We start from the raw sequence: 22,353 nt of genomic DNA, 5'->3' as shown, positions 1-22,353 counted from the left end.
GCATCTAGCTGGGTAATTTTTTTTTTGTTGCCTGTCCTCCATACATGTGCACTATCGCACAAACTCACCACCTATGACCTCCAAATACCTACCACATCCATACAGATGCCATCCCATTGGCCTTTGATTGTCCACATGGTTGCACATGTGATATTCCACCAGTTCAAGGCATCAGTGCATTGGCGTGAGAGGGATAGACAGGGAAAGGTGGCCCCCCATACATGCCTCTTCACCCCCTTCATCCCATGCTCCCCATTGGACTGACTGGTTTGTATATGCTGTAATTAAATCCATTGGTATCATGGAGGCCCCCTGTACATGCCCCCTTCACCCTATGCCCCCTGTTGAACTGTTTGGCTTGCTTATGTTGTACTTAAATCCATTCAGATTGTTGCACTTTCATTTATTTGCTTTGCTGCAGCCCTGCACTTGCATTGAGGACTTTATATGCAGCAGTGAAAAAGCACATTTTTCTGGACTAAGGCCCGGTACAGATGGATAGGAAGGGGTGGCGAGATATCGCCCCTTTCTGCCCCAGATCGGTGCTGCAGCAAACGCATGCAGCGGCACTCAACCGGTTTCCGCAGGGCACAAAAAGGAGCCATTTTTTTCTGGCTCCTTTTTGTGCCTCTGAAGAGGTGCCATAGCCGCTGCCAGGCAGCTTGATTATGCCCCTTTGACACAGCCCCATTTGGGCGCTGCGTCAAAGGGATGTCATCAATGCATGCACCATCTGAACGGGTGCACGCAAATATGGCACCCAGGCAGCATGGGGAGAGGTGTGACCATGGGGACGCTCTGTCCTCATCCCGCCCACAGACTGCTGCTTTTCAGCCATTTGTATCGGGCCTGAGTCAGTTTATCCCAGCTTCTTTTTGCTCCTGTTTTTTGCTGCAGAGAGTAGGTTCGCTCCGGTTTCCAGTTGCCTTTGAGGCATGCGTCATTTAAACGTCCCACCTTCAAAGTGGCTGGAAACTGCTTTATTTAGTCTATCTGTTTCACCCCACAGACTTTCTCACTGCGGGAAGAAAATTGCTAAAATTACTCGTTGCTTCCTTCAACAACAAAATTATTTCCCTATTCCAGATCTATCTACAGCAATCAGGTAGCAAACCTCAATAAAAAAACAATCCACAACTGGTTATGTAGGGTCTATCAGAAACTACTGAACAGGATATAAAGAAATTTATTTATTTATTTATGCACCATTCACCTCCTTTCAGCATGTTACTTCATTTAGAGAAGGATTCTATCTGTGTTTGGCTTTGTAAAAGCCTCTGTCCCTCCTGCCACATAATCCTTCTACAAGACAATTCATTTATGATTTTTTCTGAAGATCATAGAACACTATATGCTTTTCTAGCAGAAATCTTTTGCCACACTAAGAAATATACAACTAATAAAAACATTAATTTTATGTTTACAATACATTTAATAATACATTCAGGACTAAATAATAATTGTAAGCTGCTCTGATAGCCATTAGGGCTGATGAGGCGGGGTATAAATACCATAAATCAATAAAAAATAACTATCATTGATAAGAGCATTTACCTAAAGTTTTTGTTGTACTCAATTTTTGAATCACCTATTCTGATGAAGTCTTGTCCTCCTTTGTTAAAAATTTCTTTTTTTTAAGATTGATTTTATATTTGAATCCAATGTTTCAGTAAGATCCTACAAATATAAAATCATAGTTAATGATGCAGTTACAATGGACGTTATCCCACCCAAACAGAGGCAGCTCCAGTGGAGTCTGTTTGACTGCAGTGTCTAAGGAAATATATATTATTTCACAGGCAACATCCTTGTCTAGTTCAGGGCAGGTATTTCCTGCTTCACTTTATTGCTAACAGCTGTGTAATGCTGAGTAATTCTGAGTACTATTCAGTAATGCTGAGTAGTCTTCCACACTCTAGTTAAACTAGAAAAACAAACAGAAAGAGAAACGAATTTCATCTCTGAATAAAATGTCAAATCAAAATAAACATCATTTACGCATCTCTATCACACAGATGGGCATTCTCCAACAGTTGGAGGTGGTACACTGGGATTTCTGAAACCCTCCTGAGAATCTGTTGTAGCTGTATCAAAATCACATTCTTAACATGTGTACAAGGCACCTGAGGGCCGAACAAACTGTTTTAAGGAGAACCATAATTTTTGGAAGCCTCAAGGAAACTTAGGCGCGTTCCGGACGGGCCCTATGGAGCGCCGTCATTATGCACGAGGGGTGGCGCTTCCTGATGCACCTTGCCCCTTGCACGTAACAAGTACGTCAAAATGGCGGCACTGCCATTTTGATGTTGCGGATGCACAGCATCCGGATGTCGCACGCCAGAAGTGGCGCCACAAGTGCGCGCCTCGCGGTGCCTCTTCCAAGGTGCAGGAAGAAGCGCCATTTTGGTGCTTCTTTCTTGCTGTGCCCAGGAACCGTGCGGTTTGGCTGCTGCGGTTCCCGGTCGCAGCAACTAGCAGCGGCGCAAGACTGCCCGTTTTGGGCGGTCTGTAACGCGCCAGAATTTCCCTTAAAATATGGTGTATTATTTGTTTATGCATAAAAACATGCTGCCTTCTGCTGGAGCCCTTGAATTTATTGCAATAATAAGTCATCACTTTTTAAATATAAACAAGGTGTATGGGAAACATTGCAAATTAAAAGAAAATGCAAAAATAAAATACAGTGTAAAAGAAGAGAGGCAGACAGAAGGAAGGGGGAATGAGGATCAAAGCATAAGCTCAGGTGTTTCTTCACAACAAATACTCCTCATGTATATTTAAAAGGGACACGGTATGCTGCTCCTTGACCCAAGAGCATGCACACTTGGATGGGGTGGACCCAATAAAAACCTTTGAGCTTGAAAATATTCTGAGCAAGATACCACACAAATGAAGAACTCGTGTGTGGTGCACAGACATTGTGAAGAAGAGTTTAGCTATTGGTTGAGTGACCATAATCAGTGGAAGATGAACTACCTGCAGCAGGACTGATTCACCAATGCGCATACAATTTTCAAGTTTTCTTAAATAAGAAGCATCTGTAGCACAAATCTCTTGCAGCTTGTCACCTGCCATTTCATGTATCCATTTGTAAGCTTGTCTTTCTGGATCAATTAGCAGAGGCCATCTTTGTCCATACTTAACAAGTATAGCATTTTCTGTGGAATACTGATCAAGTGGCAAACCAGCATTTTGCCACTTACGGACCTACAAAATGTCATTTTTAAAATTATTTAGATAATATTATCAAAATTTGTACAAGAAAGTATTGCTGTGACTACAAGCACCGCTAAAACACAAAGTATAAACTAATCCACAAAATTCCCACAAAACAAATTAACCTCAGGCAGCTGAAAGAGGAAGGATAATGACTGGAGTGCAGATGGTGGAAAGCTCAACTTATATTTGAACCAGATTGTTGGGGGCAATTAGCTCACACTTTGTAAACCGCTTAGGGAGTGCTTAAGAGCACTGATAAGCGGTATAGAAATGTACTTGCTATTGCTATTGCTACAGACCAGTATCCAAATCCTTCTTTTCTGGGCAAGACGTTTGAGAGGGCAATAGTCTTCCAACTCCAGGTATTTGTGGATACACACAAACAAACAGCTTCATTTATATACCACCTCATACTGAACTAACAGTGTCTAAGCGGTTTACAACTGTAAGCCAATTGCCTCCAACAAGCTGGGTACTCATTTTAGCAACCTCGGAAGGATGCAAGCCTGAATCAAGTTTGAGCCCTTTTGCTGATATTGAACTCGGAACCTTATGGTTTTGAGTGAGTGGCTGCAGTACAGGCATTTAACCACTGTGCCACCAGGGTGCTTCCTAGACCTATTTCAAACCAGCTTCAGAGCAGGATACAGAGTTGGGACTACTATGGTCTCCTAGTGGATGATCTTTGCTTGAGCATTCACAGAAGAGTGTGTTCCTGTCGGTGCTTTTGGACCTCTCAGTGGCATTTGATATCATTGATCATGATATCCTTCCAGAACACCTGAGAGATTTTGGAATCAGATTGGTGTTTCTGGTCCTAACTCTCAGGTAGGTTCCAGATGGTGTTGCTTGGGGATGGTTGCTCCTCAAAAAAAGAAACCGTTTTATAGCATATCACATGGTGCCATTTAATCTCCAGTGCTGCTCAACATTTATTTGAAACCATTGGGAGAGATCATTTGGAGGCATGGGGCAGGTGGTATCAGTATACTGATGATTCCCAAATATATTTCTCCATGCCTTCAAAATCAGCCTCAGTTAAGGATAGTGTGTCTCCTCTGAATGAATTTCTGGAGGAAGTAATGGGCTAGATGAGGAAAAGCAAATTGACATTGAATCCAGACAAGATGGAGGTGCTTACTGTCAAGGGTTCTAACCTGGGTTGGGAAATAAGTCAACCAGTCCAGGATAGGGTTGCGCTCCCCCTGAAAGACTGTGTTTGAAGCTTGGCAGTCCTTTTGGATCCATCACTCCAAATATCAGTCTATAATGATAGATGTGATGTCCAGGAGTGCTATCAGCTTCAGCTGTTATGCCAGCTGCACCTCTTCCTAGAATTAGAGGACCTAAGATGGAAGTGCACATGCTGGTAACTTTAAGGCTAAATCTCTGTAATGTGTTCTACACTGGGATACCTCTGTACCACATTCAGAAACTTAAATTAATTCAAAACATGGCAGCCAGATTGGTTACTGGTACATCTAGGTGCGATCATACTACATCAATATAAAATCACTTCACTGGCTGCCAATTGGTTTCTGAGCAAGATACAAAGAGTTAGTTATTACCTTTAAAGCCTTATATGGTTTAGGACCAGGTTACCTATGGGATTGTCTCCTTCTATATAATTTGACCCATACACTCAGGTCCTCTGGGGGACATTTACTTCCAGGTCTAGTCATCTAGGACTAGATTGGCAATTGTTACCTAGAGGAATCTTCAGCTGACCCAAGACTGTGGAACAAATTGCTGGAAGAGATTCAACAGCTGACTATGTTGTTTGAATATAAAACAGCATTTAAAAACAGTCTATTTCTGCAGGCCTATCCAGCTGATTTTTAAATTGTGAATTTTAAACTATGGATATATCAATATGTCTATATGTTATTTTAAACTGATGTTATGTCTTAACTGTTTTATGTGTTGTTACAACTGATGTTATATGTTTTTAACTGATATGTGTTGTATTTTAACCTGTTGCTGTTCCCTGCCTCAGTAAATGGGGAAAGGTGGGAAGGAAGAAAATAATAATAATAATAATAATAATAATAATCTAATACATATCCATGAGATATCTTTCTAAAGAAAAAAAATCAGTTTCCTAAAAAGTACCTGAATTTAAAATATTTTTATAGAAACCACAGTACTTGTGTATTTTTACCCTAGGCATACTACCTCGTTTTTTTCTGCCATGCAGTTTACTAGTGAGTAATATGGAGAAACAGGAATATTGCTTTCACAGCAAAGTCTGAGACATTCATCCACTAGCTGTTGACGATACCCTGCTGATAACACTCCACTGTAGACAACACAAGCTGCTGAAACAAAGGCGTCACCCATGATTCCCTGCAATCTTTGATCAAAATTATTAACAGATTCCTTCCAGCGTTCCTAAAACATCAACAGAAGAAAAAAAGAGGAATCATTACAGCCCAAACCTTAAAAACTGAACAACCTAGGTTGCCTAAAACGCATGGTCTTTGCAACATAGTTAAGTGGGGAAGTCTGGGCCAAGATGTCCCTGCCATCAAGTCCTGATGATCAGTGGCTTCAGAATAACTCTTGAGACAGGCCCGCCTATCTTTATTGAAATTGCTTAATACTGTACTTGTGTGGCCTCGTGGAAGGAAGAAATCCAGGCCAGGAAGCTCACTAAAAGTCCTGAAGGGAGCTTCTATCAGCCTGAAAGAACTATTTATTAATGTTTATTTATTTCAGTATTTTAAACTTAGGAATCAATTTCTGTACCAGTCTTGACAGAAAAGCACTATATAATCACAAAGTAAGAAAACAAACAAACAAACAAACAAACAACTTAGAGTCTAACTGTATGATTTGCAGTTCTAGTAATAAGGATGGGAAACTGTGTTCAAATATAGCTGTTATACCAGCATTTAAAGTATACTAGCAAAATACTATTCATGATGAACAGAATTTGTAAAGAAAGAACATGCATAACAATTGAGGACTGACCACACACTAAGGGCTGAAGAACCCTCAAGGCATATTGCTGTTCTGCATCTGTTCTGCCCTCTATTGAAAAAAAATTTTTTTTTTAGTTTTTTAGAAACTAAAAAAGTTTCCCATTCCTGCCAGATATGAGTAAGTCCACCTGGACTTCCCTTAAAGTACTGTTTAATGTATCAAATACTTCTTGGTTCAAAGACAATTCCCCTTGGTATATTATGTTCCTGCTCAAGTAATCTGATTGGATATTCACCATGCCCTTCAAAGAAACAGCAGACATTGGACTGCACTTTCTCCATCCAGCTCAAAAGTTTGCTCACCTTCTTGACTAGCAAATGGGAAGAGGACCACCACCACCCCCACCCCCATTGCAAAGATATGACAACCATCATGTTGATAATGGTCACATGCACATTCTGATTCTTTATTATGACTGTGAACCTCAATAAAGTTAGTTGTATTACTTTCAGTTCCAGCAGATTTATACTTTGCTTTGCCTCCATTGGTCACCCACTGAACAAAAAGCCCATTGCAATAATAACAGGCTTGCATCCATTGTTATTACTACTTTGTTTAGGATAAAAGGAAAATCCTTTGTCCAAGTTGTGATTTTATACATAAATATTTTTCACTGAATTTGGCAGTGTTACCAAATAATGATGCTGCCTTATAATCACCAGCTATTGAGGTTTGAGCATGAACTGCAACTTTCTTCTGTGAAACCTTGCCCACGGTACTAGCTGTATCATAGTGATTAGTAAAACCTAAACTTTGGCTAAATATGGGCCGGTACAAACAGGTGCTTTGTGGTGTGGCATTGGCAATTTTAGGGTTTGGGAGTGCGCAGCAACCGCACGCTCCCGAACCCTAATACTTATGGGCGGTCCCATCTTGATGCAGCGCCTTCCATACAGCACACGCATCCGTGATGTGTCTTATGCGACACATCCTAACGGTGTGGCACACAAGACACATCACTGTGACGCCCCAGGGCGCAAATGGTGTCTTGGTGGCATCACGGGATGGAGCTCCATTTCAGAGCTCCTTTTTGGGGTGGATCATTGTTGCGGCTGTGTGGCTGCCACAGCAATAATCCAGAGCTCACCCTTTTCTTCTAATCTGTACTGGGCCTGTATTATGTTTGTTGAATTCATAATCAATAAACTGTTTACTTTCTGCCTTATTTTGTCCTTCCTTTCATCAGAGAGAAAAAACACAAGCTGCTTATGTATCTCTGCAGGTACCCAAATCTTTGTGAAGACCCTGGGTGCAGAAACCAGGGGAACAGGCAGAGCTCTGAACTGACAGTGCTTCCTGTGGAATAAAATCTTATATATTTTCTGTAATTCTCATCCATTGGTATTTGAAGGTATGCATCCTTAAGGTTGATAGAGACAATATAATTGTTGATATGCAATTTTTCCGAGATGCTTCCACAGTCGTCATCTTTAAGCGCTGATATTTTACAAAACCATTGAAGTATTTTAAATGCAGAATCAGCCTGAAGCTTGCATTGTGTTTTGGTACTGTAAAGAAGATAAAATATATCCCTTTGAATCTTTGATTTAATGGCATTTTCTCTATGGCTGAGATTTGCAGGAGATGTTGGATTTCCATGCAAACAATTTATCTTACCTCCTTGTGTTCTAATACCAGTGAGGGAAGAACTCTTTGGACTCTTGAAAAGTAGATTTTATAGTCTTTTTGTACTGTCTGTAAATCCATTTATCTGTTGTTATCACATTTCATCAATGTCTAAAGTACAGTAGCCTTCACTCTATCAGAATCTCGGTCAATCCAGAGCTCTCGGTGATTAACCCTGGCAAGTGACTGGTCCCTCTTCTAACCTGAGTATTTTACTGTCTAAATAGGAATCATGATTTGTTTAACTGTGGCTTATAATTTCTGTTTTTATTTTTATTCTCTATTAAAATATTATCCAAAGCCTTCTCCTCCAAAAGAAGGAACTCGCTAAATGGATTAAATGCCTCACTAAATGGATTAAATGCAAGATCAGCTCTCAGCTACTGGCCTGTCTCTCAGTGCTTAAACCAAAGTGACCTTCTTACTACTGTTGTAGGTGTAACTGATCTTGCTGTGAATGCAATCATGTCATGACCTGCATCTGCCACATATGGCAATACCTTTTGAATCATGAATAATATTCATTGCAAGATGTGAACTCATAAATCCTCTGCTTCCAAAATCTCTTCTAGCCAGAGCAATGCTGCTCTACCAAACAATGAAGCAAAACCTGAAGATCTAATTGCTAGCACAGCTGCCTCATGCGATTTCCTTAATGCAGAATCTGCTCTTCTTTCTTCTCCCTCCTTCAACACTGTGTTACACTTCTTGGGGGCAAGTGATTGCAAAATCAATGCTGAAGCATCAAGAAGAGGCTTTAATAAAATTTTCATAATTTCTTTTGTAAACATGTACAACTTCTGGTTGTAAACTAGTATACTACATAATCCGCCCTGCACACTCAGAACATCGGGGAAGAATTTGTTGGAACACTGTAATACTCGATTAACCACAACTTCCCATAGAGCATTCACTGCTGCTGCCCCTAAATTATGGAATAGTCTGCCGGAGGAGAACCATCTTATCACTACCTTAGATGCCTTTAAGAAGGCACTAAAAATGGATCTCTTCCGGCGGGCTTTCCCACTGGATTTGATATAGAGATGGTGATTGAGAACCCCCCTCTCTAAGTATAATGGCATATGAATTGATGTTTGGAGATTTTAAAGAACTAATAGGGATGTATAATTCAGTATTAGCATTTTATTGACTGTTCAATTGCATTGTATTATTTTAATGATGTAATCCTGCTTCGATCCTTGGAAGAGGTGGGATATATAAATACAAATTATTATTGTTGTTGTTGTTAAAAGTCTTTTTGTATTTAGTGGTGTTTCCCATTCTAAATTTATCAAATCTTAAAATATCTTTGGCCTTGGTTATTCCATACTTTTTGGGATTGGTTCCCTTAATAAATTGGAAAGCTTAGCATCCCCATTATCCCTTTTATCTGTATTTTTCGTGCATTCCTTACCCCTCTTTTGTTGGTCTTCCAGACCCAATGTTTCTAAAACTTTCTTCATTAAACTTTTAAATACCTCTGTCTCAAATAATATGTCAGAACTATTGTCTATTTCTATGTCTTCTGAGGACTGAACACCCTCAGAGTTGTGCTGCATATTATGATAATCTTCCATTTCATTAATTGCTCCTCCTCTGAGGGCCTAAACAGACAGGCCAAAATAAAGCTCCTTCGGGTCATTTTGGAGGTATGCTATTTAAATGATGCATGTGTTCTAAGTGGTTGGAAGCCGCGCCAAAGCCTTAGGACTGGAGTGCACCTTTGGTGCAGCTTCTGGCTTCTTAAGATGCCTGTATCATTTAAACAGCATACTTCCAAAGTGACCGAAGCAGCTTTATTTTGGCCTGTCTGTTCGGCTCCATCATCTGCCTTCTAAGCATACGCACTGGAATTTCTGGGTTTTGTTTATTTGTCTACTTGAATGCTTAGACTTGTTCAAGCATTTCTTTGACTTGTAGCTGTATATTCCTGTATGTGTATTTGCAGTAGTTGTCTTGTTTTTTAAAATATTTCTTTTGAATAGACATTTTAAGATTTCCATTCTTTAATTGTCTTGCATTCCTTAAATCACTTAAATAATTCCTTAATTCTATTGTTTGTTGAAGTATCACATACATTAAATTACATTAATGAAAGCTAGTAAATTTAATTCTATTTTACTAAAATATGAATTTAAGTTAGGAAATGAATTAGTGTTTAAATTACAATCTGCATGTTGGGTTAAATTAGGTTTATTTTACATGTTATGCTCATTAAAAGACTCTAATGAATTTTCTTGTTTTAATTCATTATAACCTTTAAATCACTCATTTATTTGTCTGTTTATTATTTCCTAAATATTATCCTTTATTTTATATATGTGATACTGAGGCTGCTGGACACTGATTTGTTGATCTTCTGATTTCTCCCTTAGAGGTATTTTATTTTCAAGCTGACTATGCTGAGTTGCAAACTGTTGCTGCTGAGACTGCAGCTGACTCTGCTTATATGCTCAGAACATAAATGGATCTACTGACATTATTGTTTGCTAGTATAAGAAAAACACATTCTGTGCTTCTTGGGGATGGAGCGTTGCTGTAGATAAAGCCTCTGCTTTGTTTTCTTATGGTGACTGTGTACTCCTTGAATTCTCTTTGCACAGTCATGCATCACTGCATTAGCATTTTTGTGCCCTTTCACTGAAAAATGACTGGCTAATTAAAGTTCCTCTATCCTGAATAGAGTCCACCTGTTCAACATGGTGGCTTGAAGTGGCCATTTATGATTTCGTTCCCTTACTAACTTGTTTTCCTGACCCAAATATACCACTAAGCCTTTCAATTTGGTTAAACCCTTACTTTTTACTTTACTAGATACTTCTATCCCTCCTTTTTAAAGTTTTACCATGTGTTCTATCAGCTCTGCTTTCTTAGTAATCTGCATTTTTCTACCATTTGTTTTACCAGCCCCTTAGAGTAGCTGTTGCTCAATGAAATAAAAATATTTTAAAATATTGATTTGTCAACTGATCTGTTAAACGTTTCTCTTTTTCTCACTCTGAAACTTGATTACTTGCACATCACAACAAATTATCGCTTAGTAAACTTCATCTGTATTCACCCAGAATGACAATTACAGAAAATGAATACACCACAGTATGTGTGGAACTCTGCATGATGTATTAAACAATTACCACAAAAAGGAAAACAGGTTATAGTACATAGAAAAAGCCCTCAGCAGAAAAGGCAGTCCAACAAATTTACAAAAACTAAATCTAAGCCTAACGAGATGCAAATGTTACAAAATGAAAAAGGCAATACCATCTCATCTTTTAAGGCTGTGCTTAATATAGAAGCACTGTGTAAACGGCGAGTTGTTTGATCTTTTCGAGCGGCTAGCTTTTCTTGCTCAGCAATACTTTCTCCATAACGTGCTTCTAAATTTTGCTGATGTTGTTCAATCTGAAAAGTTAGATATTTCAAACTTCAGGTGAAAAAAAGTAAATTATTTTCAAATTTATGTTTCACCCCTACTCTAAAAACTTTAGAAAAGCGTGTATGAAGCTCAATGGTCTCCTGTCCAAACAGCACACCTATTTGCTTCTTGTCATGTGAACTCTGAGCGCATTCTCTGAGTCCATACACAGAGTGGTTACTCATTTGCAACTGTTGTTCTTTAAGTGTTGATCTGTGCTATTAAACAGAGCAGCATCCAGAACTTCCAAGACCTGTATGAAAACAATTTGTTGAGAAATCTGCCTCAAAAGATATACAGTTGGCCTTCTGTTTTTGCAAGGGACCCATCCCCCCCCCCGCACGCAAAAACAGAGGCTCATGCATATTCAAGCTGCATAGGCTTGAATGGGGCATGCCCCACTGAAAATAGCAAAGGTTGCCCCGCCGAGGATTTTCGAAGTTGCAGATCCCAAATCTGCGAGTTAGGAGGAGCAACTGTATATAGAAACAATGGCATGACAGAAGATCAAAATTGATTTCTACAGCAGACAGATTATGAGATCAAGTTTTAAGTTCAACAGCCATGCACAAACATAAGGAGTACCAATGAATCCGAAGCAAAATGAGATTTCACCATGTTGACATAGAGGCTCAGACTGTTGAGGTAAAATATAAATGTGACTTGCTTAGCATGTTGTTGGTGTGTGGATGTGGTAAAAGCTGCCTGTGTATCTAATATCCTACTGCTGAGGGTGTGCCATGATTATGCACTCTGAATACTCTGAGAAATGTGACCAGTGTAAATAGATGGTCTCTGAATTGGAAAGAACAGATTACTTATCTGTTGCTATGATTTTTTTCAGTGTGCATATGTGAACCCACACATATGACTTCTGCACCTATGCAGAGTCAAATCCAGAACATTCTAGAGCTCAGTAACTTTTCATAGGAACCACTACTCTATTTTGTGTGCCAAAGCTACTCTTCCTCAGTTCAGTAGTCTTCTCAGAAAACATGAATATGAAGCAGATGTAGGAAAGAGGGGAGCTAGGTGGGTTGTGTGATTTCATAGATGATAGAACAGTAAGCAATATATTATTTTCATGGTCTCTATGGCCCGAGACAGACGGGCAGGAAGCAGTGTGGTGCCGCTGATTCTAGAGTTTGGGAGTGCACCTCAACCACACGCTCTCAAACTCTAGTCCATATGAACACTTCCATCATGACGGCCTCCCATCCACATGGGGCCACCATGATGATGCAAGCACAGCGCCACATCCATACATCAGGGCGCCACGCTTGCGTCATTGATGCACCACAGTGTTCCATTTGGAAACAGATGGTGGTGCCCGCATGCGCCAAAAAGAACCATTTTTTCCCTGGGTTCTTTTTGGTGTGGAGGGAGCCCGTGCAGTTTGGCTGCTGCGGGCTCCCTCGGGAGCTAAAACAGACGGCTCCAGCCCACCCTTTTGGGGTGGTCTGTCAAACCTCTATGATCCATATACATGGGTGATGAGCAAGCTAAATACCCAAGGAGTGTCATGTCAAGCCAAAACTCAAGACAAGACTACACCATTCTGCTGAAAGACAAAGTGATAGTGTATATTAATGAAGATTGTAAACAAGGGTGTAATTTTGCCATGTTTTTTACCCTCTCTGGGCAGTTTTAGGCCCAGGAAAGGCTTTTTAATTTTTTAAAAAAAAGAACCATGAAAAGAACTAGGGATAACAACCAAACTGAGGAGGAATAAGCCATAGGATGAAGATGAGCCAATCTATTCAAAAATAAATTGGCAACTGCTTTACAAAACAAGGAGTGCATAGCTCGTCTTAATCATTACACCACAATCACAAACAAACCGTCAGAGATGAGAAAGTAATTCCCTGTTCCCAAAGGTACAGGAGGAAAGGTTTATACTGGACACTGCACAGGGCATTGATGTAACTCCTAAGGTAGCAGAACAAGCACTTCTGTTTTCCATTGCATTCCTATAAAGTCCATGATTCATGGTAAGCTCTAAGGATGTGGACAATATCTTGGTCTAGTAAAGATGAATTCTTCATGCCATTAGTTTCAGGGAGGGGAGATCTGGATATAGACATATTTGCACTAGCTGGAGGTCGGTGGTGATTTTGGGTTGTCCAAGCCACCATGGAGTGATTGGTACATAATTTGTAGAATCCTCATGAATTTGGGCAATTACTTTCATTAGTAGAGGGAATGGTATAAACATGTAGAAGACTGTTCCCATCATGGAGAAATGTATCTCCCAGGCAGTATAGAGTCAAGTCAGCTTTGCACCAGTACCAAGAACACTTCACACTGGAAATGGCTGCAAAAACATATATCTGAGAGTGTTCCCAATGATTCATTGAAGAGGGAAGGAGAGAGGGACCACTCATAGGTTTGGAGAATTGTCTGTTTGCAAGGCTGTTTGCAAGAAAGTTGTATTCCTTGCTAGACAAATGCTGTTTGGAACTGTACTTCAAGGAACACACCAATTCCACACTGCCATGTTGTTTCAGAAGGCTTCTGAATTGAATGAGTTGCCTTTATCTTTGCTAAAGTGGAATATCATAGTGTTGTTGTCTGTGACCATCTGAACTATTTTCTCAGTAAACTGAATCATTTGGCTACAGTTTCTCCAGGGCATTGATATGGAGAATCTACATGTGGACTAATAACAATTTCCAAACTTGCAGGTCACTGCAGTGGGCTCTTTAACCCTCTAGTGAGGCATCATCAGGACCATTATGGATGTGGGGAGGGGAGGAATGCAGTTCTGCTGGACTCCTGAAAGAGCACCTTATTCTGAGCAGAGTTGTGAGAAAACTCTCAAGAGAAACAACTTGGTAACACTTCATAAAAGAACTAAATGGATGTTTCCACTAACATATTTGTGAGCAGCAAACCATGCCCCCTACTGCCTCATTAGGTTTGACACAGTCTTGACACTGAAGAGCCCTTCACCATAGAAAGAGAGGTCCTCTACTTGTAACCTGATATCTTCTGTGATCCCAGCTGAATGAAACTAAACACAATAGTTCAGGGTGAAGGCAATAAAAAGTATCACATCTAACTTATTTAATCTGTTATCAAGGTGAATTATATGCTTCCAAATGGTAGAGTATGGCAACATTTTTGTGGGTTTTTAATGGGTTTCCCGGGCTATGAGGCTGTGCTCTAGAAGAGTTTATTCCTGACGTTTTGACTTGAATTTGAAAATCTACCAGTGATCAAAGGAGAAGGTGCCAACCTGCAGATAGCCCTCCCTACCCTCTGAACTAAGACCAGATACAGAAAAAGCAAGCCTGTGACTAGCATCTTCAATGTCTTTCTCCTGTTTGCCTGATGAAGAAGCCAGTGTGACTTCAAAAGCTTGCAACATGTAATTGTGCATTTTGATTGTCTCAATAAAGGTATTGTTTGGATGTTATAAATACAATGCGATATGATAAGTAGAAGGATTTTACCAACGCTAAACTTCTTTGTTTTTCCTCCATTTTTTTCATATGCTCGCTTTAATAGTTCCTCGGCTTCTGCCACTTTTGCTTGCTTTGGATCTACAAACTAGATAAGAAGATATACAAGTTAGCATGAATGAGGAAAAATGGCCATGTGGAACTCCTTGGGGAAAGACAGGTAACATGTCATAAAGAAACAGACATGTACATATGTAGCACACATATACACAAACTCCCTAACAAACATGTTATTACTACTGCATTTCTTTATTTATACAGTCAGCCCTCCATATTCACAGATTTTTTATCCATGGATTTATCAGTCAATCAATCAATTATTATTTCGGTCATTGACCAGTATAAAATAAAATAAATAAATAGCGTAAAACAATGAGATTAGAATAAGTGGACTAAATAGGTAAAATTAGTGAAATTGATAAAATAATAAATACAGTTGTTGATACAAAATCAGAGATGATCTCTTCCATCTGACATCAGATATTACCAACCATCTGTTGGTGTGTTTTACACATAATGTAACAAAACTTTCCTCCCTTCAGTATAACAGTTTGGTTCTGGCTGTCCAACAAATAGCGTAAATAAAACATGTCAGTGTGGCCAGGAAAATTGGTTACAAGAGGGGTAATCAGCTGGTGACGAATATCCTTATAAAAATGACAGCACAAAAGAACATGGGCTGTGGTTTCAATAGCACCAGTTTCACAGGGACATAGTCAGAGCTCATGAGGAATTTTCCTATATTTCCCTTCCAGCACTGCTGTTGGGAGAGCATTAAATCGAGCTAATGACAAGGCTCTCCTGAATTTGGGTACTGTAACATGATATAAGTAAGAAGCTGGATGATTAGTCAACAACTGGTTGTTTAGAAATAAATCATTAGTAATTGCAGCAGTTTCTGTCTGACCTACAATATCTAAGATCCTTTGCCTTATAACTGATTTTGCTTGATCTAATCCTGATTTTAGAATACAGTGGTACCCCGGGATACGAATTACCCAGCTTACGAATTTTTCGGGATACGAAAAAATCCCATAGGGATTTATTGTTTCGGCTTACGAAGGTTTTTTCGGGTTACGAAAAAACCTCGGCGCTATGCCGCCACCGGAGGGCAGCAGAGAGCTATTTTTTTCCATTAGCGCCTATGGCAATTCAGGTTACGAAGGTTTTTCGGGTTACGAAATTAGCCGCGGAACGAATTAATTTCGTAACCCGAGGTACCACTGTAGTATCACCAGACAGTCTAAGAAGATTCAAACATTCATGGATTCCAAAAATATGTAAATTCTAAAAAGAAAACTTTTATTTTGCCATTTTATATAAGGGGCACAAATTTTACTGTGCCTTTGTGTTTAATAGAACTTGGGCATCCACGGATTTTGGTATCGATGGGGGGGGGGGGCTGGAACCTAACCCCAGAATATAGTAAGGTTCCACTGTATTGTTTTTAATTCTCACACAAAAAGGTTTGCAAAATTTTTTTTAAAAGAAAGTTTCTTCCTGCACGCTTAAAACAAAAAACAAAAAAACAAAAAAAGTTACAATGTCAAAGGAAAAAGGATGAGAAGGAAAGATGTAAAAAGCAAATAGTCTTTCAGCAGGGCTTGTGGAAATATCCTCTTTCTGCAACTGAGGAGCTCTTGTTATTGGGATTTTGCTAAAAGAGATATTGATGGCAGGCTGAGAACACCTGCCACACTGCGCAGTGGAGGATTGTTTTAACGACCAAACCAGAGACTGTCCAAACTTTGAATCCCATCCTGTACTTTAAAGTTGGGCAATTGTTAAAACTAAAAAGAAGTGGAGGAAACATCATACTGAACCTGTACCTCCCACTCATGTTATTCTGAAACAGCTAACCATTGAATTATAACATAACTAACAGCCAAGAACTGGCAGGTAGCTGATTAACAGCCACTGAACTAGTTACCTAGTTTTATCTTCCAGATAATTATGAGTTATCCCCCTTCAAGAATAGGAACTTGGGGGCTTATTGATTGTGCCGTTATTATGGAAAGTGACATGAGAGGAAAAGGAAATAAGGTTGTGGAAGAACGAGATCATAAGATTGTAGATTTTGGCTATGGAGCGCCTATCGGAGTAGTTGGGGCAATGGGAGATATAGGGTTAACAGGGTGGGGATGAAACATAAGGGAAGATGAGATCAATGCTTGAAATCTATTCCATCTTCCAAGCACCCTGTTAGCCCAAAAGAACCAAGGGTCATCCCAACCATACCACAGATCCTTGCCTTGTACCTTTCTAATGCCAGGTCGGTAAGGAATAAGTCACTTATCATCTATGAGTTGTTGGAAGAGGAGAAATCCGACCTGGCTTGTATCACAGAAACCTGGCTGGATGAGGATAGTAACATGACTTGGGTTAAGGCCCTCCCAGCTGGGTATGCCATTCACTAATAAAATCTCTCAGATAAGGGTTGATCTTGATGCCGGTATTGCATCAGAGACGATAAGAGAAGTGTTCAGTGACTCTGTGGACTATGTTAGACTGGATGATTTAGAGCTTGTAAATACTGATAAAGTGGACAAACTTCTTGGATGTGTAAGGAAGACAACATGTCCTCTCGATCCTTGCCCATCTTGGCTGACCACTCAGGGAAGTGATGCAGTAACAGTGTTACTTCAATCTATAATCAACACATCCCTTAGGGAGGGGAAATTTCCATCTAAGCTCAAAAAAGCGGTGGTTAAACCACTCTTGAAAAAAACCCTCCCTAGATCCCCTGATAAGAAATAATTATAGACCAGTCTCCTTATTACCATTCCTGGGCAAGGTGATCAAGAGGGCAGTTGCCTTCCAACTCCAGACTGATTCCAAAGAACACTCCCACTTCTGATTGATAGCATGGAAAACAGATGATGATTTGGTCATTTTAATGATTGGTAGCAGTATTGATGTCTGTTTTATCGCTTGTATTTTTAGATAATATTGTATCTTGTATTTTGTTTTGTTGTTTTTTTGTTGTAATCCCACCTTGATCCACAGGGAGAGGCAGGAAATATAAATAAAATTTATTATTATTATTATTATTATTATTATTATTCATAAAATGTGAAATGTGTCCCCTCTTTTGGTGATCTGGAAAGATGACTATAAATAGATACAATTTAATTGATTTTTAATTGCATAACCTCTACTAAAATTAGGACTGTTTATTGAACAAACAAAAAAAAGTGAACATAACAGTAGCAGCTGAAAAATCCTGGGCTCTCTGTCAACCATTTACAGTATATACTTGACTATAAGTCAACCGCATGTATCAGCTAAGGGCAGGTTTTGGGGCCAAAATTAGGGATTTTTATGTGACCCATGGATAAGTTGAAGGTAAAACCTAGGGGCATACAACAAAGGATCTAAAGAATGAAGCAAAGGAAAACAATGCCAAAGAACTTACAAAATTCCAGTAAGCATAACTATTTGTGCTCATACTGAAGACTGGATGGATGAGAGAACAGAGGGAGTGTCAGTGCTTCCCAGACAGATTACACTCTTGCCTTTTACCAGGGGGTGGTTCCTTTTTTTCTTTTTCTTTTTTAATATAAGAGCTAAAGTACAGAACTTACATTAACCCATGGATAAGTCAACTTAGTTTTTCAGGTAATTTTTTTTACTTGAACTTCAAGACTTATACATGTGTATATACAGTAATTAAAGAACATGGTCCTGCTCCATTTTAAATGTCCAAGTCCGTGTGTACAACAGAATCGGGATTGCCAGCCCCTCTTGCCCCATTCTGGCAAGAACTGAGGTCTATACATTTCTAGAGGATGTACATTTCTACACGCACTAGAGGGGTTAGAGTTTGTCCTCTATAAATAGTAAGTAAATGTCCTAAATAACACAGTGTTCTTTTTAAATCTATCCGATAGTTACCTAAAATATAGCTGCAAAATTGAGCATATATTCTACAATTATTTGGAACAGCTACAACTTTTTTTATTTACAACGTTTACTTTGAGAACAATATTTTAAAAAGAAACAGCAGGTGTAGATCTACCTTTTTAACATTATGATAATGATCCAAAGCTAAAATCCATTGACACATGGAGCAACAAGCAACAGACACAAGTCCCACTTTCACTGGATTGAAGTCAGGTGACTTAATATATTTTTTCAAATGCATAAACACCTAAAATGAACAGAAATCTATTATTAAGACAAATGGCATAAACTATGTGTATCAGTGAATGAGCAATTAAACTTTATTTGTAACAGTGGTATTCTGAGACAACATTTTAGAGAATACAGTATGTTGGCATTCATTCAATTTCTTGTAGGACAATCCTAAGCACATCTGCATAGATGTGAGTCCTTCTAGGTAAAATAGAAAGCTAAAGTAAAAAGCCTAGCAAATATAGAGCTAAGTCATAGATTTACTTCCTTCTAAATAAACTCGAATTTACTGTCTAGTAAGACTATCAGGTGTGGATGACCAGTCCACTAGGAGGTGCATATAAGAACAGGATATAAATGTAATAAATAAATGTTTTTAAAATGTATTGAACAATGACATAAAATCAAGGTATCAAGTTTCCATGAAACATTCAATGTTGCATTTTACAAGTACCAATAAATATTACCATCAAAACTGCAGTGCAACTTCAAGCTGCCCTAAAGGACACTCTGGAGCACATTTTGAGGGAATTTTTAGAAATATTTCTTTAACAGATTGTGAGAAACTAGAGAGATTTATGATTGGTTATAAAAATGTAGTTTTAGGTTTGCAGAATAAGAGGAAACCGGAGTGTGTTTGGAGAAAAATAATGAACCAAGCCAAATTAGTGAAGTTAATGAACAAAACCAAAATATATTGCGTTGAAGACTAAACACAGTACAACTGACTGTTAAAATAGATTGCAAACTAGGATTTATGAAACAGTGTTTGGTGTTCATGAAATAGCATTTAGTGTCTGCTTGCCTTATAAGAGGCACCAATATTGAAATTAACGAGGAATTGTAACATTAACACATGCAGGAGAAAATCTGGGAAACAACAACTACAACAACAACATAATACATCCAAAAAGAAATAATTAAATGGATTGAAAAATATTAGGAATTGGGGGAGGGGGGATGTGTATGTGTGTGGAAGGCAGTTGCCACCGGATGAAGAAGACTACCTGTCCTGCATTGTGGTTTTCTCAAGCAAAGCAAGACACACATATTAAAACTGGGTTAATGAAACAACAATGCACAGACATACTTTCTAACTGAACTGGTTTTTTTTTCTTAACTAGGGGTGGGAGAAATGGAATACAAGTAGTCAAATTCACTTAGTCTACTGGAACTGCACACTACCTTTTCTGGTAGATTATCTTTGTCAAGAGTAACCAGCTTCTTAAGGAACCCAGGGTCTGCAAGTAGCAATTTTGCTGTTGTCCAGTTTGGCTTCTTTTGAAGAAGAATACAAACTGCATTCATGACAGTTAATACAAGTGGAGGAGGGCGAGTGTACACTCTGTATGAAACAAAATAAAAATGTACAACATTTGTCAAACAAGACCACACAACCTTTATCAAAACCAGACAATGAAACTATGGCCCAAAACACACTTGCCAAAGGGAGTAGCTTCTGGCTACTTCGGGAGTGTGGCATGTAGATGATCCGCAACCCTGAATTGGCTGGAAGCCGCTCCAAGGCCATCTATGACAGCTGGAAGCCACTGGCAAAAGGAGTGCAGAAAAACTACTCCTTGCCGGTAGCTTGTTTAAGCACTGTGGCAGTGACCCACTTTAAGAGCGGGCTGTCTGGTTGCAGTGGTGCCCAGCTGATTGGGGGACAATTGTGGCTGGAGAGGCCAGAGGACGTTCCAAGCCACCCGTCTGTTTCACTCTAGAGTTATCTCAGATTACAGTGGATAACGTCAATTCACAATGCTGATTATTTTAAGGACCAAAGTGCACTAATGCTAGTGAAAGACATCAGACACATTGTCAAGTCCTAGCTTGACAAGACAGGAAAATGCACATTTTCAACCTAGTGAATTAGAAGGAGATTTGAATTTAGTGAAAACAGGTGAAGTATATATAAAAAGCCTATGATGTTCAAATCATTTACTGTACCTTTTAACTGACATGTATGACCTTTAGAATAACTAAGAAATTAATACATCCTGCATATGGCTTATGAATGTTGAGTGCACCAAATTAATGTAGCTTTAAATAGGAAAAATCCCCTGCTTGAAAGTTCTCAAGCAGTTGAATGCATTTCTTGTCTAGCCTAAAAACAAATTAAAAAATATTTCTAAGAATAGGCTGCCCTCCAGAGTCATCATTAAGTGGAGGCAGGGATTCAGACTGCACCAGCTGATAGCTCAGAGGGGGGGATGACACCTGGTTGGCCCCCCCCGCCTGCTGCAGCTGCTGGAGGGGCGTGCAGTGCTGCTGCCACATGGCAGCACCTTTTAGATCTGGCAGAGCCGCTGACCAAGAAAGGGAGGTGGCAGTGGTGGCAGCAACAGTGGGGCCATGGACTCCTTCTTCCTGTTATCACCCTCTCCCTTTCCTTCCTGGTTGCCTGGCTGCTTGGCTAAGAGAGTGCAAGGCTTCAGAGAAGCCCAGACAGTGGGTGGCAACATGGTGAGCCAGTTGCAAGTTCACTGCAGCCACCACTACCTACTCATTCTTTCCTGCTCCCCTGCTCCATCTTGTTTGAGACAGCCAAGACCACAAAGGAGCCTGAATGGGCAGGTAGTGGCAAGCTGGGTACAGCTGAAGATGGGATAGGGGAAGGGACTGCTGGGTGACAGCAGCCCACCAATGCTAGCAGCTGTGGCGGACAGAAAGGCCAGCTGGGGTATGTTCCAGGCAGTAAGGGCATACCCCAGGATGATGAGGAATCCCATCAATTCTTGGAAGCTAATCTTGGTCAGTCCTGGTTAGTACTTGGATGGGAGATTACCAGAGGAAGGAATTGGCAAGACCATTTCTGAGTATTCCTTGCCTTGGAAAATACTATGAAATTCATGGGGTCTCCTTAAGTCTAGAGGTGAGTTGAAGGTGCATACACCTACAGCTAATCTCTAATGTCCCCCATTTTTTAGGCTAACAGGTGTACAGTATGTTCTCTTTTGCAACAATTTAACTTTAATTTTTTTTTAAAAAAGCTGAAAGGCAGGATCATTTGTTTTACTGTATTATTTGTTTGGTATCAGAAATGTCGAGTGATTTGAATTAAAGCTCAGCTAACAGCAATATACTTACCTCAATTCTGCAATGTGGGTTTTGTCAAGTGAATCGAGAGCATTAAGGGCTTTCTCAAGAGAAGGCAACACAACATTGAGCTCATCTGTTGCTTGCTATATAAATTAAAAATAAGAAAGAGAGACTAATTTTCTGTACTTTGGGATACTTTCTCTATACAAACGTCCTTCCCACCTTCTTTTGTATAGATTGCAAAACATGCATTTTGATGGTGTTAAGGAAAGGTTTTTAGAATTTTTATTTTTAGAATTTTTATTCTAAGTCACCTGCAGTTAATATATATATTTCCAACTTCATGGAAGCTGCAGTGACACATCTTCATTTGTGATGGAATCAGAAATGGTATTCTATATCAGGTATTTTATATAAAATACATTGTGCTCATCTTCTATCATGTAGGACTGACACTGACATTTGCTC

General features: G+C 39.4%; 1 protein-coding gene across 1 annotated transcript in view; it reads right to left on the bottom strand.

The window, feature by feature from the left end:
- DNAH14 (dynein axonemal heavy chain 14) overlaps nt 1-22,353 on the bottom strand; it is a 390,714-nt gene that overhangs the window by 39,641 nt on the left and 328,720 nt on the right. Inside the window, 10 exon segments of the mRNA XM_042445585.1 lie at nt 1,555-1,634; nt 1,636-1,677; nt 2,977-3,207; nt 5,395-5,610; nt 11,092-11,232; nt 14,701-14,739; nt 14,741-14,797; nt 18,728-18,859; nt 20,029-20,188; nt 21,934-22,028. Coding sequence (XP_042301519.1) covers nt 1,555-1,634; nt 1,636-1,677; nt 2,977-3,207; nt 5,395-5,610; nt 11,092-11,232; nt 14,701-14,739; nt 14,741-14,797; nt 18,728-18,859; nt 20,029-20,188; nt 21,934-22,028 — 1,193 coding nt within the window.

The sequence above is a fragment of the Sceloporus undulatus genome, chromosome 1, assembly GCF_019175285.1.
Source record: "Sceloporus undulatus isolate JIND9_A2432 ecotype Alabama chromosome 1, SceUnd_v1.1, whole genome shotgun sequence".
Lineage (NCBI taxonomy): Eukaryota > Metazoa > Chordata > Lepidosauria > Squamata > Phrynosomatidae > Sceloporus > Sceloporus undulatus.
Note: the sequence above shows the minus strand (reverse complement) of the source record. Positions and strands in the feature narration are given on the sequence as shown.